General features: G+C 41.1%; 1 protein-coding gene across 1 annotated transcript in view; it reads right to left on the minus strand.

Moving 5' to 3' along the window:
* Window positions 1–27,398, minus strand: part of LOC106591129 (protein diaphanous homolog 3) — a 764,911-nt gene that overhangs the window by 442,035 nt on the left and 295,478 nt on the right. The window contains 2 exon segments of the mRNA XM_045699589.1: window positions 19,286–19,400; window positions 23,158–23,451. Coding sequence (XP_045555545.1) covers window positions 19,286–19,400; window positions 23,158–23,451 — 409 coding nt within the window.

The raw sequence follows: 27,398 nt of genomic DNA on the forward strand, positions 1-27,398 counted from the left end.
TCCCCTTTCTTTGTGTAACCAGCCGTCATATCTGTTCCGTCCGCCAGGGACGTTTTCCTTTATGACATAATTTGTAATCAATTTATGATCCATTCTGTGTAGATGTAATTCTGTGTGATTATTTAGGTATTTAGTAAATAAGTAATTAAACAAAATTTTGTATTGCTGATTCAACCTGTTAGCCAGGGTTCGTGAAGATATCTGAAAGTTGTAAATTCTTGGTTGAGACTGAAATAAGGTGACGATTAAATATTGACTGCTACTGATGTAAAAGATGACCAGGTCTTTAAGAGTTTATTTGGAAGATAACAGCTCTAAACGTTCTTTCGTGGTGCCCCGACTTTCTAGTTAATTACATTTACATGATTAGCTTAATCAGGCCATTTTAATTATAGAGAAATAATTTTATAGAATAGCATGTCATATCACTTAATCCGGCATAGCCAAAGACATGACTGTGTGTATCAGAGATATATACTGCAACACCTCCACATAGTGACATACCATACCACATACATATATATATATATATCCAGGATATATATATAAAGGCCTTCAACAGTTAATCAGTAGCCAGCAGGGCATAAAATTAACACCCGTCACCCGCCAAATGCGGGTAGATTTAGGTTCCTTCAGGTAAGAACTTCTATTTCACCAGCCACGTTGGTGGTTGGTCAATACACAGTGCGAACATTACATTCAAATGTGAAAAAAATATATAGTTATAATTCAAGTGTGAGTTGTGATTTCTCGTAGAAAGATACTGCAGTAGATGTTTATTAAAGTATTTCAGTTGTTTGGTCATTTCTCATAGAAAGATACCACAGTAGAGGTTTTTTAAAGTATTTCTGCTGTTTTGTTTCCTAGCTGCTAATCGCACAAACATGAATCCTACATCCTACCACACGCAGCAACAGATTTTCACACTGAGTGAAGCGCTGATAGATTGTTTTTGAGGTGCTGGCACAGGCATAAAAATTGGTCTAATTTACTCAAAAGTCAGAAAAGTTTCTTGGCTATTTACATTGTGACCATAAGCCAGGTTGTTGTTCAATGCTAGTTTGAATCTGCTGCTTCAATGATAGCAAAGAGAGCTGCTGTCTATTACTAGTCACATCCTAAATCTCACACCCGTTACCAGCGATGTAAATACTGAAGTAAAAATACTTTAAAGTACTACTTAAGTAATTTTTTTTGTGGGTATCTGTGCTTTACTTTACTATTTATATTTTTGACAACTTTTTTACTTCACTACATTCCTAAAGAAAATTATGTACTTTTTACTACATAGATCTCCCGACACCCAAAAGTACTCGTTACATTTTAAATGCTTAGCAAGACAGGAAAACGGTCCAATTCACACACTTACTGTATCAAGAGAACATCCCTACTGCCTCTGATCTAGGGGACTCACTAAACACATGCTTCGTTTGTAATTTATGTCTAAATTGGAGCGTGCCCATGGCTATCCGTAATAAAAAAAAACAAGACAATGGTGTCGTTTGGTTTGTTTAATATAAGGAATTTGAAATGATTTATACTTGGACTTTTACTTTTGGTACTTAATACATTTAGAAGCAAATACTTTTAGACTTTTACTCAAGTAAACTACTGTCACTTCGGCTGCAAAAGGCCTGGATATTATTTTAGGGGGCAATACAGCCACACAAGGGGGATGCCACCGTGTAATTCGAGACCCGGTGAGAATATTATCAAGTGGTTGTGAAATTGTGAATGAGAGACTGATGAAGTGTGTACAGACCTGCATAAGAAACAGAGCAGAGCTCAGGCCTTTCACGCCATTTCTTTTCTCTAATCCTAATTAGAGTCGCATTACGCAGCCTTCGAACGTATTAAAAATATAAACATATAGCCCAACGTTTATATCACGACTAAAGTTGCCTAAATATCTGTAAATTAAACATTTAGAACAACCTATTTCTTTGTTAACAGCTCAACACAGAATAGATGCATGTTCGCACTCCCTCAAATCGCTTTGGATAAAATATCCTTTCTATTTTATTCAGCTTTGTTCAGTTGTATTCTTCATACTATAAAGAAATTATATAAAATAATGCCACGGAATTCTAAGTAAATCTTGTCTACCAATGAACTTTTTGAGAAAGTAGCTGTTTCCAAAGGTCTGCATCGGTGGCTCGTAGGCTACGTGTGGAAACCAGCAGATGCTAAACCTGGATGTTCGTTAACGATCGAATACACACAGCTGCTCATCCCCCAGGGGAGGGGTGGGGAACAGCTGTGGCCCCCAGGGGAGGGGTGGGGAACGGCTTTGGCCCCCAGATGTTGTGGACTCCCTCAGGCTGTAATACCTGTATCAGCCAATACCCTCCTTCCTGCCTCTGTCACAAACACGGGGCCCACAAACAAACTGAAAAACAATGCACATCTGGACGCCGGTGGAAGCCACCCACACAAACTGACCCCCCCCCCACACACACACACACACACTAAGGGTGTGAACTTTGAAACGAAATTGGGATCCTTAGTGTTAAAAAAACTATTTTTTTGTAGATGCAGACAGTAAATAGTATAGTGGGTCAATTTCACACAACAACAAAGAGCATGGAAGAGGCTCAACTTCTCTATCTTGGTGCCCTGGAAACAACGCTGTGACCAGCGTGAAGCGACCCGTGCACGTGAACAGACACCGTGTGACAGCTGAGTGGTGCATCTCACTCATCTCTATAGCCTATCCTATTAATTGATGATTGGCCCTGCTGTAATGAAGTTACAAGTGACTTAGCAAGACAAGAAACTGCAAGATACAGCTTCTGATTGCTGATTGGCCAAGTGCCCGGTTCTGACTGTCTGGTGGAACTGAGCTACAGTAATGGTGGTACAGGTGGAACTGAGCTACAGTAATGGTGGTACAGGTAGAACTGAGCTCTAGTAATGGTGGTACAGGTGGAACTGAGCTACAGTAATGGTGGTACAGGTGGAACTGAGCTACAGTAATGGTGGTACAGGTGGAACTGAGCTACAGTAATGGTGGTACAGGTGGAACTGAGCTACAGTAATGGTAGTACAGGTGGAACTGAGCTACAGTAATGGTGGTACAGGTGGAACTGAGCTACAGTAATGGTGGTACAGGTGGAACTGAGCTACAGTAATGGTGGTACAGGTGGAACTGAGCTACAGTAATGGTGGTACAGGTGGAACTGAGCTACAGTAATGGTGGTACAGGTGGAACTGAGCTACAGTAATGGTGGGACAGGTGGAACTGAGCTACAGTAATGGTGGTACAGGTGGAACTGAGCTACAGTAATGGTGGTACAGGTGGAACTGAGCTACAGTAATGGTGGTACAGGTGGAACTGAGCTACAGTAATGGTGGTACAGGTGGAACTGAGCTACAGTAATGGTGGTACAGGTGGAACTGAGCTACAGTAATGGTGGTACAGGTGGACCCGTACTACCACCCGAGCCACTGCCTGTTCACCCCACTATCATCCAGGAGGTGACTCAGCACAGGTGACTCAAAGCTGGGACTGAGAGACTGAAAAACAGCTTCTATCTCAAGGCCATCAGACTGTTAAACAGCCATCACTAGCACAGAGGCTGCTGCTCTATATAGACAGACTAGAAATCACTGGCCACTTTAATAAATGGATCACTAGTCACTTTATATAATGTTTACATACATTTTACATTTACATTTTTATATTTTAGTCATTTAGCAGACGCTCTTATCCAGAGCGACTTACACTACTCATCTCATATGTATATACTGTATTCTACACTATACTACTGTATTTTAGTCTATGCTGCTCTGACATCACTCATCTCATATGTATATACTGTACTCTATACCATATACTGTATCATCGCTCATCCAATATATATATATATATATATATATATATATATATATATATATATATATATATATATATATATATATATATATATATATATATTCTTATTCATTCCTTTTACTTAGATTGTGTGTATTAGGTAGTTGTTGTGGAATTGTTAGATTACATGTTAGATATTACTGCACTGTCGGAACTAGAAGCACAAGCATTTCACTACACTCACATTAACATCTACATGTGATTTGCTTGATTTGCTTCACCATCTGAAAGGGGACGCACCGTGAGACTCAACCCAGAGGCACACAGCAGAGAACGTAAAAACAGCATCAACTACCATCGTTGCTGAGTGGGTGTAGTTACAGCAGTAAGGTGAGCGCTGCCTGGTAATGGTAGTACAGGTGCAATGCTTCACCTTCTGAAAGGGACGTACCGTGTTGCTGGCAGCAGCACAGCTGCATTGTGAATTCACCTGGAATTTTATGCATTTTTCTAATTGTTTTAATGGAAAACTGAAGAATTGGTTGTTTAAACGTTAAGAAATGTTTTCCATTTGACTGTTACATTAACTCTGATTTAGGGACTAGCCTGCGTGGGTGTGTGTCTGTGAGCGTGTGTGTGAATGTGTGTGTGTGTCTGTGAGCGTATGTGTCTGAGTGTGTGTGTCAACGTGTGTGTGAGCGTGTGTGGCTGTGAGCGTCTGTGAGCGTGTGTGTCTGAGCGTGTGTGTCAGCGTGTGTGTCTGTGAGCACGTGTGTGTGTGTCTGTGTGCGTGTGTGTGTGTGTGTGTGTGTGTGAATGTCACTCCTCCAGTCTGTGTTCTATCCTGGACCTCTTCATTAATGTTATTAAGGGTGATGCAGCAGAGGGAGGGAGAGTTTAATCAGCTGTTCTATCCTGGACCTCTTCAGGGTGATGCAGCAGAGGGAGGGAGAGTTTAATCAGCTGTTCTATCCTGGACCTCCTCATTAATGTTATTAAGGGTGATGCAGCAGAGGGAGGGAGAGTTTAATCAGCTGTTCTATCCTGGACCTCTTCATTAATGTTATTAAGGGTGATGCAGCAGAGGGAGGGAGAGTTTAATCAGCTGTTCTATCCTGGGAGACCTGTGGTTAATGAACAACAACTGAGGCTCAAACAGCTCCCTGTTCCCTATGAAACCCACAGGGCCCTGCTCTAAAGTAGTGGACTATATAGGGAATAGGGTGCCATAGGGCTCTGGTCTAAAGTAGTGCACTATATATGGAATAGGGTTCTATAGGGCTCTGGTCTAAAGTAGTGCACTATATAGGGAATAGGGTTCTATAGGGCTCTGGTCTAAAGTAATGCACTATATAGGGAATAGGGTTCTATAGGGCTCTGGTCTAAAGTAGTGCACTATATAGAGAATAGGGTGCCATTTGGGACACGAACCAGCACTTAAAATAAATAATTCATATTAAATAACAGGCTTTTAATTCTTCTTGTTAGAACCTCAAACTGAAGGAAAAACATCCATTAATTGTAATTTGTTTTGGCTGAACTGATCTAATGAGCTGAATGGAATTGACCCTGTTCACAGCTCCTTCTCAGGTAGGAATAAACATCTAGCTCTGAGTGGGAAAACAACATGAATATAGTGCCTTGCGAAAGTATTCGGCCCCCTTGAACTTTTCGACCTTTTGCCACATTTCAGGCTTCAAACATAAAGATATAAAACTGTAATTTTTTGTGAAGAATCAACAACAAGTGGGACACAATTATGAAGTGGAACGAAATTTATTGGATATTTCAAACTTTTTTAACAAATAAAAAACTGAAAAATTGGCCGTGCAAAATTATTCAGCCCCTTTACTTTCAGTGCAGCAAACTCTCTCCAGAAGTTCAGTGAGGATCTCTGAATGATCCAATGTTGACCTAAATGACTAATGATGATAAATAGAATCCACCTGTGTGTAATCAAGTCTCCGTATAAATGCACCTGCTCTGTGATAGTCTCAGAGGTCCGTCTAAAGCGCAGAGAGCATCATGAAGAACAAGGAACACACCAGGCAGGTCCGAGATACTGTTGTGGAGAAGTTTAAAGCCGGATTTGGATACAAAAAGATTTCCCAAGCTTTAAACATCCCAAGGAGCACTGTGCAAGCGATAATATTGAAATGGAAGGAGTATCAGACCACTGCAAATCTACGAAGACCCGGCCGTCCCTCTAAACTTTCAGCTCATACAAGGAGAAGACTGATCAGAGATGCAGCCAAGAGACCCATGATCACTCTGGATGAACTGCAGAGATCTACAGCTGAGGTGGGAGACTCTGTCCATAGGACAACAATCAGTCGTATACTGCACAAATCTGGCCTTTATGGAAGTGGCAAGAAGAAAGCCATTTCTTAAAGATATCCATAAAAAGTGTCGTTTAAAGTTTGCCACTAGCCACCTGGGAGACACACCAAACATGTGGAAGAAGGTGCTCTGGTCAGATGAAACCAAAATCGAACTTTTTGGCAACAATGCAAAACGTTATGTTTGGCGTAAAAGCAACACAGCTCATCACCCTGAACACACCATCCCCACTGTCAAACATGGTGGTGGCAGCATCATGGTTTGGGCCTGCTTTTCTTCAGCAGGTGCAGGGAAGATGGTTAAAATTGATGGGAAGATGGATGGAGCCAAATACAGGACCATTCTGGAAGAAAACCTGATGGAGTCTGCAAAAGACCTGAGACTGGGACGGAGATTTGTCTTCCAACAAGACAATGATCCAAAACATAAAGCAAAATCTACAATGGAATGGTTCACAAATAAACATATCCAGGTGTTAGAATGGCCAAGTCAAAGTCCAGACCTGAATCCAATCGAGAATCTGTGGAAAGAACTGAAAACTGCTGTTCAAACGCTCTCCATCCAACCTCACTGAGCTCGAGCTGTTTTGCAAGGAGGAATGGGCAAAAATTTCAGTCTCTTGATGTGCACAACTGATAGAGACATACCCCAAGCGACTTAAAGCTGTAATCGCAGCAAAAGGTGGCGCTACAAAGTATTAACTTAAGGGGGCTGAATAATTTTGCACGCCCAATTTTTCAGTTTTTTATTTGTTAAAAAAGTTTGAAATATCCAATAAATTTCGTTCCACTTCATGATTGTGTCCCACTTGTTGTTGATTCTTCACAAAAAATTACAGTTTTATATCTTTATGTTTGAAGCCTGAAATGTGGCAAAAGGTCGAAAAGTTCAAGGGGGCCGAATACTTTCGCAAGGCACTGTACATGGAATGAAGCCTGGGGCCTTTGGGAGCTATTGCCCCTGAACACAGTCGCACTGAACTTAACCATGCAGCTGCTGTCACTCATGTTCAATTGACCAATGAGTGTTCAGTATATAGCGAGTTCGGTTAATGTTCAGGTTTCTACAGACCAATGGGGTTGGACTTAAGGTTTCATACAGAGGAAACAAAGTTACTTGTGTGTGTGATACATGTTCCTGCAAATGAGTCAAAATGTATTTCAAAGTCATCAGTTAGTCTCTCTCCCATACAATGTTCTCGGAAAATGTTTTGGGGACAATGAGCAAATTTCAGGTCTACTGAGCACAAAGTTGAACGTTGTTTAAACTTCTGTGCAGCTTCCAGCGTGTGTTTACTGTGACCACCGAGGCTGTACCTGCTTTAAGTTACAGTTTTAACAGTGGTAGAGTAGGCTACTGTGGCTATATGATCATAATGTAAGACTACCAGAGTGGCCGACCATCAAAAACGAGGGAGAATAACGCATCCCATAACATTTTAACATGAAAATAGCTGTTATATCATTCAGCCTACAGTAACAGCCAATGTGTGGTGTTCAATGTAGGACTACATTCACTGAGACGTTTAAACAGCACGTGCAGAGCTTGACATGAACCTGTTGATCCACTTGTCAGAGATGTCTAAATAATGCTGATGTTTTGTGCTCACTCCCCTATAGCTGATTACAAATGATCTATAACTGGACTAATAACTAACTAGTACAGGATATGACCTAACTGATCTATAACTGGACTAATAACTAACTAATTAGTACAGGATATGACCTAACTGATCTATTACTGGGCTAGTAACTCACTAACTAGTACAGGATATGACCTAACTGATCAATAACTGGGCTAATAACTCACTAACTAGTACAGGATATGACCTAACTGATCTATAACTGGGCTAATAACTCACTAACTAGTACAGGATATGACCTAAATGATCTATAACTGGGCTAATAACTCACTAACTAGTACAGGATATGACCTAACTGATCTATAACTGGACTAATAACTCACTAACTAGTACAGGATATGAACTAACTGATCTATAACTGGGCTAATAACTCACTAACTAGTACAGGATATGACCTAACTGATCTATAACTGGGCTAATAACTCACTAACTAGTACAGGATATGACCTAACTGATCTATAACTGGGCTAATAACTCACTAACTAGTACAGGATATGACCTAACTGATCTATAACTGGGCTAATAACTCACTAACTAGTACAGGATATGACCTAACTGATCTATAACTGGGCTAATAACTCACTAACTAGTACAGGATATGACCTAACTGATCTATAACTGGGCTAATAACTCACTAACTAGTACAGGATATGACCTAACTGATCTATAACTGGGCTAATAACTCACTAACTAGTACAGGATATGACCTAACTGATCTATAACTGGGCTAATAACTCACTAACTAGTACAGGATATGACCTAACTGATCTATAACTGGGCTAATAACTCACTAACTAGTACAGGATATGACCTAACTGATCAATAACTGGACTAATAACTCACTAACTAGTACAGGATATGAACTAACTGATCTAAAACTGGGCTAATAACTCACTAACTAGTACAGGATATGAACTAACTGATCTAAAATTGGGCTAATAACTCACTAACTAGTACAGGATATGACCTAACTGATCTATAACTGGACTAATAACTAACTAGTACAGGATATGACCTAACTGATCTATAACTGGACTAATAACTCACTAACTAGTACAGGATATGACCTAACTGATCTATAACTGGACTAATAACCCACTAACTAGTACAGGATATGACCTAACTGATCTATAAATGGGCTAATAACTCACTAACTAGTACAGGATATGAACTAACTGATCTATAACTGGACTAATAACTCACTAACTAGTACAGGATATGACCTAACTGATCTATAACTGGACTAATAACCCACTAACTAGTACAGGATATGACCTAACTGATCTATAAATGAGCTAATAACCCACAAACTAGTACATTATATAAACTAAACATGATCAAGTGGCAACATGCAGATCTCTCTTTGATCTCAAAACAAGTGTATCTCCTCACGACCACAGCTGTCAACACAGTTCAAAGTGAAAAGCACAGATCCATATATGGCAATGGTTGATTTGCATATAGGCCAAACTGCAGCTCTGATTGGTTATGGCTGAGTAGTGTACAATAGAATCCTAGTCTGATGTGTTCTGCCTACAACAAAATATCATGTATTCCTCAACAACAGTAATAATTTAATCAGTATATCCCAGTATATTCCTCAACAACAGTAATAACTGAGTCAGTATATCCCAGTATATTCCTCAACAACAGTAATAATTGAGTCAGTATATCCCAGTATATTCCTCAACAACAGTAATAATTGAGTCAGTATATCCCAGTATATTCATCAACAACAGTAATAATTGAGTCAGTATATCCCAGTATATTCCTCAACAACAGAAATAATTGAGTCAGTATATCCCAGTATATTCCTCAACAACAGAAATAATTGAGTCAGTATATCCCAGTATATTCATCAACAACAGTAATAATTGAGTCAGTATATCCCAGTATATTCATCAACAACAGTAATAATTGAGTCAGTATATCCCAGTATATTCATCAACAACAGTAATAATGGAGTCAGTATATCCCAGTATATTCCTCAACAACAGTAATAATTGAGTCAGTATATCCCAGTATATTCCTCAACAACAGTAATAATTGAGTCAGTATATCCCAGTATATTCCTCAACAACAGTAATAATTGAGTCAGTATATCCCAGTATATTACTCAACAACAGTAATAATTGAGTCAGTATATCCCAGTATATTCCTCAACAACAGTAATAATTGAGTCAGTATATCCCAGTATATTCCTCAACAACAGTAATAATTGAGTCAGTATATCCCAGTATATTCTTCAACAACAGTAATAATTGAGTCAGTATATTCCTCAACAACAGAAATAATTGAGTCAGTATATCCCAGTATATTCCTCAACAACAGTAATAATTGAGTCAGTATATCCCAGTATATTCCTCAACAACAGTAATAATTGAGTCAGTATATTCCTCAACAACAGTAATAATTGAGTCAGTATATCCCAGTATATTCCTCAACAACAGTAAAAATTTAGTCAGTATATCCCAGTATATTCCTCAACAACAGTAATAATTGAGTCAGTATATCCCAGTATATTCCTCAACAACAGTAATAATTGAGTCAGTATATCCCAGTATATTCCTCAACAACAGTAATAATTGAGTCAGTATATCCCAGTATATTCCTCAACAGTAATAATTGAGTCAGTATATCCCAGTATATTCCTCAACAACAGTAATAATTGAATCAGTATATCCCAGTATATTCCTCAACAACAGTAATAACTGAGTCAGTATATCCCAGTATATTCCTCAACAACAGTAATAATTGAGTCAGTATATCCCAGTATATTCCTCAACAACAGTAATAATTGAGTCAGTATATCCCAGAATATTAATCAACAACAGTAATAATTGAGTCAGTATATCCCAGTATATTCATCAACAACAGTAATAATTGAGTCAGTATATCCCAGTATATTCCTCAACAACAGAAATAATTGAGTCAGTATATCCCAGTATATTAATCAACAACAGTAATAATTGAGTCAGTATATCCCAGTATATTCATCAACAACAGTAATAATGGAGTCAGTATATCCCAGTATATTCCTCAACAACAGTAATAATTGAGTCAGTATATCCCAGTATATTCCTCAACAACAGTAATAATTGAGTCAGTATATCCCAGTATATTCCTCAACAACAGTAATAATTGAGTCAGTATATCCCAGTATATTCCTCAACAACAGTAATAATTGAGTCAGTATATCCCAGTATATTCCTCAACAACAGTAATAATTGAGTCAGTATATCCCAGTATATTCCAGTATATTCCTCAACAACAGTAATAATTGAGTCAGTATATCCCAGTATATTACTCAACAACAGTAATAATTGAGTCAGTATATCCCAGTATATTCCTCAACAACAGTAATAATTGAGTCAGTATATCCCAGTATATTCCTCAACAACAGTAATAATTGAGTCAGTATATCCCAGTATATTCTTCAACAACAGTAATAATTGAGTCAGTATATTCCTCAACAACAGAAATAATTGAGTCAGTATATCCCAGTATATTCCTCAACAACAGTAATAATTGAGTCAGTATATCCCAGTATATTCCTCAACAACAGTAATAATTGAGTCAGTATATTCCTCAACAACAGTAATAATTGAGTCAGTATATTCCTCAACAACAGTAATAATTGAGTCAGTATATCCCAGTATATTCCTCAACAACAGTAAAAATTGAGTCAGTATATCCCAGTATATTCCTCAACAACAGTAATAATTGAGTCAGTATATCCCAGTATATTCCTCAACAACAGTAATAATTGAGTCAGTATATCCCAGTATATTCCTCAACAACAGTAATAATTGAGTCAGTATATCCCAGTATATTCCTCAACAGTAATAATTGAGTCAGTATATCCCAGTATATTCCTCAACAACAGTAATAATTGAATCAGTATATCCCAGTATATTCCTCAACAACAGTAATAACTGAGTCAGTATATCCCAGTATATTCCTCAACAACAGTAATAATTGAGTCAGTATATCCCAGTATATTCCTCAACAACAGTAATAATTGAGTCAGTATATCCCAGAATATTAATCAACAACAGTAATAATTGAGTCAGTATATCCCAGTACATTCATCAACAACAGTAATAATTGAGTCAGTATATCCCAGTATATTCCTCAACAACAGAAATAATTGAGTCAGTATATCCCAGTATATTAATCAACAACAGTAATAATTGAGTCAGTATATCCCAGTATATTCATCAACAACAGTAATAATGGAGTCAGTATATCCCAGTATATTCCTCAACAACAGTAATAATTGAGTCAGTATATCCCAGTATATTCCTCAACAACAGTAATAATTGAGTCAGTATATCCCAGTATATTCCTCAACAACAGTAATAATTGAGTCAGTATATCCCAGTATATTCCTCAACAACAGTAATAATTGAGTCAGTATATCCCAGTATATTCCTCAACAACAGTAATAATTGAGTCAGTATATCCCAGTATATTCCTCAACAACAGTAATAATTGAGTCAGTATATCCCAGTATATTCTTCAACAACAGTAATACATTTTACATTTTACATTTTAGTCATTTAGCAGACGCTCTTATCCAGAGCGACTTACAGTAGTAATAATTGAGTCAGTATATTCCTCAACAACAGAAATAATTGAGTCAGTATATCCCAGTATATTCCTCAACAACAGTAATAATTGAGTCAGTATATCCCAGTATATTCCTCAACAACAGTAATAATTGAGTCAGTATATTCCTCAACAACAGTAATAATTGAGTCAGTATATTCCTCAACAACAGTAATAATTGAGTCAGTATATCCCAGTATATTCCTCAACAACAGTAAAAATTGAGTCAGTATATCCCAGTATATTCCTCAACAACAGTAATAATTGAGTCAGTATATCCCAGTATATTCCTCAACAACAGTAATAATTGAGTCAGTATATCCCAGTATATTCCTCAACAGTAATAATTGAGTCAGTATATCCCAGTATATTCCTCAACAACAGTAATAATTGAGTCAGTATATCCCAGTATATTCCTCAACAACAGTAATAATTGAGTCAGTATATCCCAGTATATTCCTCAACAACAGTAATAATTGAGTCAGTATATCCCAGTATATTCCTCAACAACAGTAATAATTGAGTCAGTATATCCCAGTATATTCCTCAACAACAGTAATAATTGAGTCAGTATATCCCAGTATATTCCTCAACAACAGTAATAATTGAGTCAGTATATCCCAGTATATTCCTCAACAACAGTAATAATTGAGTCAGTATATCCCAGTATATTCCTCAACAACAGTAATAATTCAGTCAGTATATTCCTCAACAACAGAAATAATTGAGTCAGTATATCCCAGTATATTCCTCAACAACAGTAATAATTCAGTCAGTATATTCCTCAACAACAGTAATAATTGAGTCAGTATATCCCAGTATATTCATCAACAACAGTAATAATTCAGTCAGTATATTCCTCAACAACAGAAATAATTGAGTCAGTATATCCCAGTATATTCCTCAACAACAGTAATAATTCAGTCAGTATATTCCTCAACAACAGTAATAATTGAGTCAGTATATCCCAGTATATTCATCAACAACAGTAATAATTCAGTCAGTATATTCCTCAACAACAGAAATAATTGAGTCAGTATATCCCAGTATATTCCTCAACAACAGTAATAATTCAGTCAGTATATTCCTCAACAACAGTAATAATTGAGTCAGTATATCCCAGTATATTCATCAACAACAGTAATAATTGAGTCCGTATATCCCAGTATATTCCTCAACAACAGTAATAATTGAGTCAGTATATTCCTCAACAACAGTAATAATTGAGTCAGTATATCCCAGTATATTCCTCAACAACAGTAATAATTGAGTCAGTATATCCCAGTATATTCCTCAACAACAGTAATAATTGAGTCAGTATATCCCAGTATATTCCTCAACAACAGTAATAATTGAGTCAGTATATCCCAGTATATTCCTCAACAACAGTAATAATTGAGTCAGTATATCCCAGTATATTCCTCAACAACAGTAATAATTGAGTCAGTATATCCCAGTATATTCCTCAACAACAGTAATAATTGAGTCAGTATATCCCAGTATATTCCTCAACAACAGTAATAATTGAGTCAGTATATCCCAGTATATTCCTCAACAACAGTAATAATTGAGTCAGTATATGCCAGTATTTTCCTCAACAACAGTAATAATTGAGTCAGTATATGCCTGTATATTCCTCAACAACAGTAATAATTGAGTCAGCATATCCCAGTATATTCCTCAACAACAGTAATAATTGAGTCAGTATATGCCAGTATATTCCTCAACAACAGACATAAAGAACAGGTGGTTTATTATGTCCTGCTGTAGTTGGTTGATCACACTAGGAGTTAGGAATGAAACTCTGACAAAACCCCATATTTAGGAGTTTCAAAAGACTGAAATGTTTCTCCTCTTTGATATAAACTGAGGTGTCATGTGAACTGGATATCAGCAGTGTGTGTGTGTGTGTGTGTGTGTGTGTGTGTGTGTGTAAGCGGTTGTTCATATGACCAACAGGAGAAGGAGAGCGGTAATCATCTGGGAAGAGCAATGTGGAGTTCACAGAAAGAGGGATGAATATTTGATGGAATGAAAACGGGAGCGGAGGAGAGAGAGAGATGAGGCCGTTTAAAAGATTAATGTGGATCCAGATGCTGCTGCACTTAAGTGGGGAGGAAGAGGAGGATGAGGAGGAAGAGGAGGCTGAAGAGGAAGAGGAGGATGAGAGTGATGTGTGCAGCCAGTGGTATAAATTAGTGGGAAGAACAATGGGAGAGAAGACGGGAGGAGTGAATGTGTGTGTCTGTCACACACACACACACACACACACACACACACACACACGAGGAAAGAGACAGAGGACAGACTGTAACCAACAGAGATCCTGTCTGAGAGTAGAAGAGACAAATGAAGGACCTGCATTAACCATGAGCTCTGATTCACAGCACCATACAGCGAGTTACAGAACACTCCCGGGTCTGTCTGTTTCTCATCTCCGTGTCTGTAATTCTCTACAGACTTCCAGCCCACTGTTCCTCCATTCATTAACATGAAGTCACTACACCAGACCTGCTGGTTTCATTACTGTAGGACATGTAACATGAAGTCACTACACCAGACCTGCTGGTTTCATTACCGTAGGACATGTAACATGAAGTCACTACACCAGACCTGCTGGTTTCATTACCGTAGGACATGTAACATGAAGTCACTACACCAGACCTGCTGGTTTCATTACCGTAGGACATGTAACATGAAGTCACTACACCAGACCTGCTGGTTTCATTACCGTAGGACATGTAACATGAAGTCACTACACCAGACCTGCTGGTTTCATTACTGTAGGACATGTAACCTGAAGTCACTACACCAGACCTGCTGGTTTCATTACTGTAGGACATGTAACATGAAGTCACTACACCAGACCTGCTGGTTTCATTACCGTAGGACATGTAACATGAAGTCACTACACCAGACCTGCTGGTTTCATTACTGTAGGACATGTAACATGAAGTCACTACACCAGACCTGCTGGTTTCATTACCGTAGGACATGTAACATGAAGTCACTACACCAGACCTGCTGGTTTCATTACCGTAGGACATGTAACATGAAGTCACTACACCAGACCTGCTGGTTTCATTACCGTAGGACATGTAACATGAAGTCACTACACCAGACCTGCTGGTTTCATTACTGTAGGACATGTAACATGAAGTCACTACATCAGACCTGCTGGTTTCATTACTGTAGGACATGTAACATGAAGTCACTACACCAGACCTGCTGGTTTCATTACTGTAGGACATGTAACATGAAGTCACTACACCAGACCTGCTGGTTTCATTACTGTAGGACATGTAACCTGAAGTCACTACACCAGACCTGCTGGTTTCATTACTGTAGGACATGTAACATGAAGTCACTACACCAGACCTGCTGGTTTCATTATTTCTAGTTTATTTTGTTTTTATTGATTATTCTGATTTTGTTGTATAGTTGTCCTCAGGGCACCATTGTAAATTACACTCTGATCTCAATGGGTTCCCCTGAAAAACCAAGTTAAATAAATAACAAATATTGAAAAAACACCTGATTCATCAAGGTTGGAAGGAGAAGCCCCTCTGTAGAGAATTACACCTGATTCATCAAGGTCGGAAGGAGAAGCCCCTCTGTAGAGAATTACACCTGATTCATCAAGGTCGGAAGGAGAAGCCCCTCTGTAGAGAATTACACCTGATTCATCAAGGTTGGAAGGAGAAGCCCCTCTGTAGAGAATTACACCTGATTCATCAAGGTCGGAAGGAGAAGCCCCTCTGTAGAGAATTACACCTGATTCATCAAGGTTGGAAGGAGAAGCCCCTCTGTAGAGAATTACACCTGATTCATCAAGGTCGGAAGGAGAAGCCCCTCTGTAGAGAATTACACCTGATTCATCAAGGTCGGAAGGAGAAGCCCCTCTGTAGAGAATTACACCTGATTCATCAAGGTTGGAAGGAGAAGCCCCTCTGTAGAGAATTACACCTGATTCATCAAGGTTGGAAGGAGAAGCCCCTCTGTAGAGAATTACACCTGATTCATCAAGGTTGGAAGGAGAAGCCCCTCTGTAGAGAATTACACCTGATTCATCAAGGTTGGAAGGAGAAGCCCCTCTGTAGAGAATTAGATATAGTAAAGAAAAGGAAATTAAAGTAACACGGCTGGCAATGAAGCGTCACATTTCCAATTTTATAATCTCTGAAAAAAGCAGCAAAGCATTTTGAATGTCGCGGGTCAAAAGGTGGATAATATAGAGGTCTTACTTGACTTAGAGTAAACATTCTAGAGACTTCCGACCAGACAGATAGTTCTATTAGATTGAGCTGTACAGTACTGCTCTGACCTAGCCATTGATTTTAGCCTGACAAAACATGAATAGCGGATGAGTTTTTGATAACAGCCTCCAAAAGCTCAGGCTGATCTGTTCAATCACAGCACAGTAAACCGTAGGCTACAGTCGAAAAACACTGAGATGAACCAGACCAAAGTGAAATAACCACATAATGATGACTATATGCTGTTCCCATTGGGGTTGACCCCAATTAGTCGATTGTTTTGATCGTTAGGCTGTTGGTCGACCAAGATTGTTTGAGCAGAGCAGTAACAAATATATTTATATTTGCGCCCATCTCAGTGAATTAATCCATTGCGGAAGTCTAGACTAAAAGACAGTTTATGCTTGATCCGTCGGAGGCTCTCTATGGAGGGTTTGACGCAATCGGGGAGCCTCCAAAGCCGTGTAGAAACCAAATGGAGCTCCGTACCACGTCGCCATGCGCCGTTCGTTGCAGACAGTCCATGTGTAGCCAATGTGATTAATAGGATTAATAGGGAGGAGAACGTTTGGGTCAAGTTAAAGTGGTTTTTCTTCTGGTTATCTAGATCTCTGGAGCCCTCTTGAGGCATGCCTTATTTCATCAAACCGTAAAGTGAAAAACATCACAAAAGATCAATTCATTTAGCTGACTTTATTAACACATTAGGTGTGTCTATACATGTTTAAAAATGTTCACTTTCGATCAACCAAGATGTTTTTTTTTTGTCGGGGACAGCCCTAGTTCCCATAGTGATTTACTTAAAACCTTATACTCCTTACACTTAGATATGGGAGAGCAGCGCTTCGATACGGGAGAGCAGCGCTTCGATACGGGAGAGCAGCGCTTCGATACGGGAGAGCAGCGCTTCGATACGGGAGAGCAGCGCTTCGATACGGGAGAGCAGCGCTTCGATACGGGAGAGCAGCGCTTCGATACGGGAGAGCAGCGCTTCGATACGGGAGAGCAGCGCTTAGATACGGGAGAGCAGCGCTTAGATACGGGAGAGCAGAGCTTAGATACGGGAGAGCAGCGCTTAGATACGGGAGAGCAGTGCTTAGATATGGGAGAGCAGCACACAGATATGGGAGAGCAGCACACAGATATGGGAGTGCAGCGCTTAGATATGGGAGAGCAGCATCACTGTAACTGTAGCGTCTCCCTAAAAGAGATGGAGTGTTGTCTGATGTTAGAGAACCTCAGGAGGTCTAATGTCTGCTACCTCCACCTGGTTTACAACACCACTTATATCAGCCAGGCCTGCTGTAACTAGACTAGAACATCCCTGATAGAGACAGGAGGTCACCAGGCCTGCTGTAACTAGACTAGAACATCCCTGGTAGAGACAGGAGGTCACCAGGTCTGCTGTAACTAGACTAGAACATCCCTGGTAGAGACAGGAGGTCACCAGGTCTGCTGTAACTAGACTAGAACATCACTGATAGAGACAGGAGGTCACCAGGCCTGCTGTAACTAGACTAGAACATCCCTGGTAGAGACAGGAGGTCACCAGGTCTGCTGTAACTAGACTAGAACATCCCTGGTAGAGACAGGAGGTCACCAGGTCTGCTGTAACTAGACTAGCACATCCCTGATAGAGACAGAACCTCACGAGGTCACCAGGTCTGCTGTAACTAGACTAGAACATCTCTGACAGAGACAGGAGGTCACCAGGTCTGCTGTAACTAAAAATAAATAGTCACAGGTCTGCTGTAACTAGACTAGAACATCTCTGACAGAGACAGGAGGTCACCAGGTCTGCTGTAACTAGACTAGAACATCCCTGATAGAGACAGAACCTCAGGAGGTCACCAGGTCTGCTGTAACTAGACTAGAACATCTCTGACAGAGAAGAACCTCAGGAGGTCACCAGGTCTGCTGTAACTAGACTAGAACATCCCTGACAGAGACAGAACCTCAGGAGGTCTAATGTCAGCTACCTCTCCATCACCTGTCCTAGTGTTTGTATACCTGTACTCTCTCCATTATTTAATACTTTGTTGTCACAAAACAAGGTGCTCCTCTGGTGTGTACAGTGTGTGTGTTTGTGTGTGTGTACAGTGTGTGTGTACAGTGTGTGTGTACAGTGTGTGTGTACAGTGTGTGTGTACAGTGTGTGTGTACAGTGTGTGTGTACAGTGTGTGTGTGTCCCTGTGCTGCGTGGAGGAGTAGTGACAGGTAGAAAATGGCTGAATGAATAATTCAAAATGGTGTCCTCTACGGCACGGTGAGACGGTGAGCCAGCCAGCGGACTACATCACTACACGACTGGAGGAGTAAAACATGGGGCAGCTCTTAAATGAATCAGGAGAGGAGATCTGGAGTAATAGACAACAACAACAACAAGAGGAGGAAGTCCCCTGCTGTTCCTGTCTGCTGTTCCTGTCTGCTTGGTTAACCTTATTAAAGAGACACTATGATACTGTGGCACTTCCTGGTGATACTATACAGGATCATGATAGCTAGAGAGAGACACACAGAGAGACAGAGAGAGAGAGACAGAGAGACAGAGAGAGAGACAGAGAGACAGACAGACAGAGAGAGAGAGAGAGAGAGAGAATAACAGCAGTAGGTATCCTGACCTGGTCTGTATGAGCCAAAGGTGTGTGCCAGTCTGTTGAGGAGGTCAGGGTTGTCATAGCGATCCTCGTTAGCCACCACCCAGAAACAGCTCTCGGACATCTCCTGGGGGCGGATCTACACACAGACACACCAATAGAAGGCAGGTGGACCAGCGGGTTAATATATGAACATATAAACACGGACAAGCAGCCATATGAATCTCATATGCATCGTCACTGCCCTGTACACACCACAACAGCACAGCAGCGTCTCAGTGTACAGCTGATAGAAGGACCAAAGGCTTCCAACACCAAACACTGAATAATGACTGGTTTCAGATAGGAGGACAGACCGTGACGGGGGAATGTGACTGACGACACGTGACCATTACAATAACAAGAGCCATGGAGAGAGCCACACACACACACACACACACACACACACACACACACACACCCTCTCTTCCTATCTTGGAGTAGGACCCCACCAGGTCAAGGGGGTGTCAAAACATCAAAGGAAGAGACTAGCCAATAAGCTCGCTATATGCCTCTCCCATTTCTCTTCTACGTCTTCCCTGACATATCTCTCCAGGACTGTTCTAGCTGGTCCTGAAAGAGATAGGGCTGGTAGTTTACCAGGACTGTTCTAGCTGGTCCTGAAATAGATAGGGCTGGTAGTTTACCAGGACTGTTCTAGCTGGTCCTGAAAGAGATGGGGCTGGTAGTTTACCAGGACTGTTCTAGCTGGTCCTGAAAGACAAAGGGCTGATGGTTTACCAGAACTGTTCTAGCTGGTCCTGATAGAGATAGTGGCTGGTAGTTTACCAGGACTGTTCTAGCTGGTCCTGAAAGAGATAGGGCTGGTAGTTTACCAGGACTGTTCTAGCTGGTCCTGAAAGAGATAGGGCTAGTAGTTTACCAGGACTGTTCTAGCTGGTCCTGATAGAGATAGGGCTGGTGTTTAACCAGGATTGTTCTAGCTGGTCCTGAAAGAGATAGGGCTGGTGGTTTACCAGGACTGTTCTAGCTGGTCCTGATAGAGATAGTGGCTGGTAGTTTACCAGGACTGTTCTAGCTGGTCCTGAAAGAGATAGGGCTGATGGTTTACCAGGACTGTTCTAGCTGGTCCTGATAGAGATAGTGGCTGGTGGTTTACCAGGACTGTTCTTGCTGGTCCTGATAGAGATAGTGGCTGGTAGTTTACCAGGACTGTTCTAGCTGGTCCTGAAAGAGATAGGGCTGGTAGTTTACCAGGACTGTTCTAGCTGGTCCTGAAAGAGATAGTGGCTGGTAGTTTACCAGGACTGTTCTAGCTGGTCCTGAAAGAGATAGGGCTGGTAGTTTACCAGGACTGTTCTAGCTGGTCCTGAAAGAGATAGGGCTGGTGTTTAACCAGGATTGTTCTAGCTGGTCCTGAAAGAGATAGGGCTGGTAGTTTACCAGGACTGTTCTAGCTGGTCCTGAAAGAGAAAGGGCTGATGGTTTACCAGGACTGTTCTAGCTGGTCCTGAAAGAGATAGTGGCTGGTAGTTTACCAGGACTGTTCTAGCTGGTCCTGAAAGAGATAGGGCTGGTAGTTTACCAGGACTGTTCTAGCTGGTCCTGAAAGAGATAGGGCTGGTAGTTTACCAGGACTGTTCTAGCTGGTCCTGAAAGAGAAAGGGCTGATGGTTTACCAGGACTGTTCTAGCTGGTTCTTGGTTAGAAGTTCAGTTTAAGTTTAGTCTTAAGACATGATAAGGCTAACTTTTCACTACCAAAGCATAACGCTAGTATGTTTCCCATGGTGAGTTAGTAAGTACTGATTCAGGCTTGAGAAACAGAGACTGCTGGCCGGAATAGGAGAGGAGTGATCCACTTCCTGAGGCACTGTAGACTGAGAGGACAGGTAAATGCTGAGAGGTTGATGGAAACGGCAGCCTCCGACTATTATAGCAAACAGACCCACCCACCCACCCACCCACCCGCATGCACACACACAATACCATGCACACACACACACTACCTACCTACAGGCAAGCACACCCACTGCAGCCTTCGTCCCGTCTAGCTGGACTACAGACACTGAGCACAGAGTCACTGTTCAGATGAATCACTTGAGGAACAGCATGGATCCATGACTGGATCATTTGGCTCACCAACGCTGGGTCTGTCACCGTGGGTGAGTTAGGCTCCAGGTTTAGGAAACATTTCATCTATATCAGCTGGACTAACAGTAAAACCGTGGGTGAGTTAGGCTCCAGGTTTAGGAAACATTTCATCTATATCAGCTGGACTAACAGTAAAACCGTGGGTGAGTTAGGCTCCAGGTTTAGGAAACATTTAATCTATATCAGCTGGACTAACAGTAAAACCGTGGGTGAGTTAGGCTCCAGGTTTAGGAAACATGTAATCTATATCAGCTGGACTAACAGTAAAACCGTGGGTGAGTTAGGCTCCAGGTTTAGGAAACATTTAATCTATATCAGCTGGACTAACAGTAAAACCGTGGGTGAGTTAGGCTCCAGGTTTAGGAAACATTGAATCTATATCAGCTGGACTAACAGTAAAACCGTGGGTGAGTTAGGCTCCAGGTTTAGGAAACATGTAATCTATATCAGCTGGACTAACAGTAAAACCGTGGGTGAGTTAGGCTCCAGGTTTAGGAAACATTGAATCTATATCAGCTGGACTAACAGTAAAACCGTGGGTGAGTTAGGCTCCAGGTTTAGGAAACATGTAATCTATATCAGCTGGACTAACAGTAAAACCGTGGGTGAGTTAGGCTCCAGGTTTAGGAAACATGTAATCTATATCAGCTGGACTAACAGTAAAACCGTGGGTGAGTTAGGCTCCAGGTTTAGGAAACATTTCATCTATATCAGCTGGTCTAACAGTAAAACCATGCTATTACAGCTACTAGTATGCTAGTTGAAGGTGGGTCACTGATCTATGGGAAAAGCTGAGACGTCATGCTTAACTAAGTTGTTTTATTAAAGTCCAACTTTCTTCTCTGACATATATAACTTTTATTTATTTATGGCAACTAAATGGCAACTACAAGCAACAGTACAGATGTTTCCAGGGCTGGCGTTTCCGTGCCAACAGTCATTTAAAGCCTGGGCTCCTCCCTCTCCTCTCTGATAGGATCAGAGGCCTCAGTCAGACGGACTTGGCTCAGAACAGAACCAGATGTCGTTTCATCTCAGTGATATTACTTCACGCTATTACAATTAATATTTTATCTCACTTCCTTTTTTTCTCTCCCATACACGTTCATACAGCTGTTTAACAAGCTGGACCATATGCCTGATCTGATGAGGAAGGATACGTCCCAAACCACACCCAACTACCTATATATAAAATCGGCAGAGTATACTACTTTTTAACCAGAGCTCATCGTCAAAGTAGTGCACTACACAGTGAATAGGGTGTGATTCGGGACGTATGCCTTTTGTGTTGTGATCAGCTTGTAACAGGTTTCAACAGGACACCAAAGGAGACCCTTGTGTTGGTGTACAGCTGTACAGGACAACTCACGTTTAATATGCATGAATCTATCCCCCAAAAAACCCTCTGGACTGACAGGACTTGAAAGTTTAGAGACGGTACCTCTAAAACTCAGGAGAGATCGCTGGAGACGTTCATTTATAGTGTGATCAGCTGGCAGGCCTCTTGAGTAGCACTTCACACACCTAAAAACAAGCCTTGTTCACAGCCACATCCTGTGTTTTCAGACACACACCATGTTTAGCCATATCTGTTAGAACCAGAAGGCCAGGCAGTGTGTGGGAGGAGAGGGGGCTAGGGTAATGGACTAGGAGAGTGAGTGAGTGAGTGAGTGAGTGAGTGAGTGAGTGAGTGAGTGAGTGAGTGAGTGAGTGAGTGTGTGTGTGTGTGTGAGAGTGACTCACCTTGGACCAGTTGAGGCGCTTCATAGAAGTCTCCAGCTTGAACTCCTTCTTGGGCCGGAGGCCGAAAGGCAAGGTGTTGTGGGTAGGAGAGCCCAGCCCACAGAACCCCGGGGGAGGAGGAGGGGGAGGGGGACAACCGAACGGGGGAGGCACTCCTGGTGGGGGAGGTGGGCCGCAGCCTGGGAGGGGGGGAGGAGGAGGGGGAGGAGGCGGAGGGAGGGAAGGACAGGCGGAGGAGGGGAAGCCAGCCTGGGATGGGTGGGCTGAGGAGACGACCACTGGTACTGCTCCAAACTGAGGAGGAAAACAACATCAAGGAACTGGATTATTTTTGATCAACTAAAAATATGTATTTCTCCAACACCTCTTACCTACATTTGCCATTTAAAGCTGTCAGTTTAACTCAGTTACCAATATAATGAAGCAATAAGGCCCGAGGAGGTGTGGTATATGGCCAATGTCATGACGTTGGCCTCTTTGAGTACAGGGAGGACAGTTGACCCCCTCCCCCTTGCACCATCCCCCAACCTACCTTCCCCCACCCAGTCCCTGTGTGAAGGGGTGGTAAAATTCCAGAGGAGAATCTCTGGCCACATGGCCCATAGAGAGACACAGGAAATTCTTCCAACTCACAGAATTGGGGAGCCAAGTGACATTTGTGTTCTGGAGAAGGTATGGAAGACTGGTGAAGAATCCAGCTACGAACTGGTCCGCTTGGTACAATTTTGTGATACTCAGAAGAGACAATATAGCATATTACCATAAAACTGTTTATATAATAGCCTCAGCGATGGGACTTGCATCCAAATGGTTGTATAGAATGTATTAATAAGGATAAAGGTATTTGTAATACATTGAGATGCTATGTACTGATGTTAATGTGATAGAATTGTATTTCTGTACCAAGCTTAACTCAGTCATCGGCACGCCCCCAGGGACACAGACAGGACCAGGCGTCATGTGACAAGCCTGTTCTATGTTCACTATAAAACCCACCCTGATTTACATTTCTTGAGACCAGGCCTCCACTCCATTGCGAGTTGGCCAATAGGTTTGACCATCCAATCCATCTACTGAAAGTTAACTATACCATGTGGTTAACTTTTAGACTATTGATACCGACAGAATAAGAACAAGTCTTTGATATTAATTAATAGTCTGCAGCTAGAAATTATATAATTGAACGCGAAGACCGACGAAACATCCATTCTATGACGACATTAATGAATGTCGCTTTGAAAGATCTAATCGAGGAGAGAGAGAGAGAGAGAGAGAGAGAGAGAGAGAGAGAGAGAGAACTCTCCAACAGAACGACGCTCCAACAAGGATCCCGACGACACACTGAGCGTAAATATATATTGATTGCAATTGTTCCCGAATGAGTGAGCGTTCATGAGCAAAGGATTAGCATATCAATTGTTAATATTAATGAACTCTGTGTGCATCCTCAGCTGACCTTTTATGACCCATTGTTCTACAAGACACCAGCCATGCCTGTTTAGCCACTAGGGCACATTACTCTACCAATTCTTTATGACGATAATTACTGTTTGTATGCTTTCTGTGAATTAGTTAGTTTAGTAAATAAATGATTTTAAGACAATTGATGTATGGATGACTTTAGTAAAGACTGGGTTCGTGCAGATACAACAATTTACGACGTTTGGAATGAGACTGGACACGAGGTAAAATACACCATTTAAACCAGAAGATAATCGGCCTATACTATAATAGAATATAATATATAATGTTATAATATAGGAAAGTTATATTAGGAAAATTATAACTTTGTAATCTGAATATTTTCCTTGGTGCCCCGATCTCCTAGTTAATTACAATTAAACAATTAATCAGTTTAATCGCGTGATAATAATTGCAGGGAGTTAATTGATAAACATGTCTTCAGTTTAATGGTACCCCAAAGACACGACACCAATATACCACGGCTAAGGGCTGTTCTTAGACACGATGCAACAAGGAGTGCGTGAACACAACCCTTAGCCGTGGTATATTGGCCATATACCACGAACCCCAGAGGTGCCTTATTGATATTATAAACTGATTACCAAGGTAATTAGAACAGTAAAAATAAATGTTTTGTCATATCCGTGGTATACGATCTGATATACCACGCTGTTCACCCAATCAGCATTTAGGGCTCGAACCACCCAGTTAATACTGTATTTATCTTGCTCCTTTGCACCCCAGTATCTCTACTTGCACATTCATCTCCTGCACATCAATCACTCCAGTGTTTAATTGCTATATCGTAATTGCCTCGCCACTATGGCCTATTTTATTGCTTTACCTCCCTTATCTCACCTCATTTGCACACACAGTATATAGTATTTTTCTGTGTTATTGACTGTATGTTTCTTCATTCCATGTGTAACTCTGTGTTGTTGTTTGTGTCACACTGCTTTGCTTTATCTTGGCCAGGTCGCAGTTGTAAATGAGAACTTGTTCTCAACTAGCCTACCTGGTTAAATAAAGTTGAAATAAAATAAATAAATAAAACAATGATCATATAATAGAAGAATACTCTATGACAGGACTAAACAACAGGATGAATCCTGGGTAAAACAGGTGACAGGACTAAACAACAGGATGAATCCTGGGTAAAACAGGTGACAGGACTAAACAACAGGATGAATCCTGGGTAAAACAGGTGACAGGACTAAACAACAGGATGAATCCTGGGTAAAAAAGGTCTGATCAGTGATTGCTTCGTGTCCAGCGGTGCTGAAAACAATCCATCTAATCAATACTGGATGTTGAGCTGAAAATAAATGCTTCCAATAGAAAGCACTCTGTCAATTGATCAGGATATTGACAATCGCCTTGAGATCCTACACTTGATTGATCATGCCTCTCAGCTGGAAACAGAGAAGAGAAAGTGGTGACAATACAAGAACAGTGAGTGTGTGTGTGTTGTGTGGACTGTGGAGCGACCCTCTCCACCGCCATAACCTAACGACTGGGTTAACATGGAAATGCTCAGAGAGAGAGAGAGAGAGAGAGAGAGAGCGAGAGTGAGTGAGTGAGAGAGGCAGAGAGAGAGAGAGGGAGGCAGAGAGAGAGAGAGAGAAAGGCAGAGGCAGAGAGAGAGGCAGAGGCAGAGAGAGAGAGGCAGAGAGAGAGAGAGAGGGAGGCAGAGAGAGAGAGAGGGAGGCAGAGAGAGTGAGAGGCAGAGAGAGAGAGAGAGGCAGAGGCAGAGAGAGAGAGGCAGAGAGAGAGGCAGAAAGAGACAGAGAGAGAGAGCGACAGAGAGAGAGAGGGAGGCAGAGAGAGAGGGGCAGAGAGAGGCAGAGAGAGAGAGAGGGAGGCAGAGCGAGAGAGAGAGAGGGAGGCAGAGAGAGAGAGGGGCAGAGAGAGGCAGAGAGAGAGAGAGAGAGAGAGGGAAGCAGAGAGAGAGAGAGAGAGAGAGAGAGAGAGGGAGGCAGAGAGAGAGAGAGAGAGACATTCCTGTGAGTGTAACGTTTACTGTTTATTTTTATTTTGTTTATTTCTCTTTTGTTTATTATCTACCTCACTTGCTTCGGCAAAGTTAACATATGTTTCCCATGCCAATAAAGCACTTAAATTGAATTGAATTGAGAGAGGTAGCTAGTGAATACCTGTGTTGCATCCATCTCACTTACATAAGTATTCACAGAGTGATTGTAAAATATTTCCACATGCCTCTTTTCAACATTCTTCAAGCTCTGTCAAGTTGGTCATTGATCATCGCTAGATGGCCATTTTCAAGTCTTGCCATAGATTTTCAAGCCGAATTAAGTCAAAACTGTAACTAGGCCGCTCAGGAACATTCAATGTTGGAGCTAGGAACACAAGCATTTCACTACACCCACAATAACATCTGCTAAATATGTGTATGGACCAATAACATCTGTTAAATATGTGTATGAACCAATAACATCTGCTAAATATGTGTATGTGACCAATAACATTTGATTTGGTAAGTAACTCCAGTGTAGATTTGGCCTTCTGTGTTAGGTTATTGTCCTGCTGAAAGGTAAATTCATCTCCCAGTGTCTGTTGTAAAGCAGACTGAACCAGGTTTTCCTCTAGGATTTTGCCTGTGCTTAGCGCTATTCTATTTCTTTTTATCCTAAAAAACTCCCTAGTCCTTGCCAGTGACAAGCATACCCATAACATGATGTAGCCACCACCATGCTTGAAAATATGAAGTGAAATTCAGTGATGTGTTGTATTGGAATTTGTCCCAAACATAAGGCTTT

This window comes from Salmo salar, chromosome ssa17, assembly GCF_905237065.1.
Source record: "Salmo salar chromosome ssa17, Ssal_v3.1, whole genome shotgun sequence".
Lineage (NCBI taxonomy): Eukaryota > Metazoa > Chordata > Actinopteri > Salmoniformes > Salmonidae > Salmo > Salmo salar.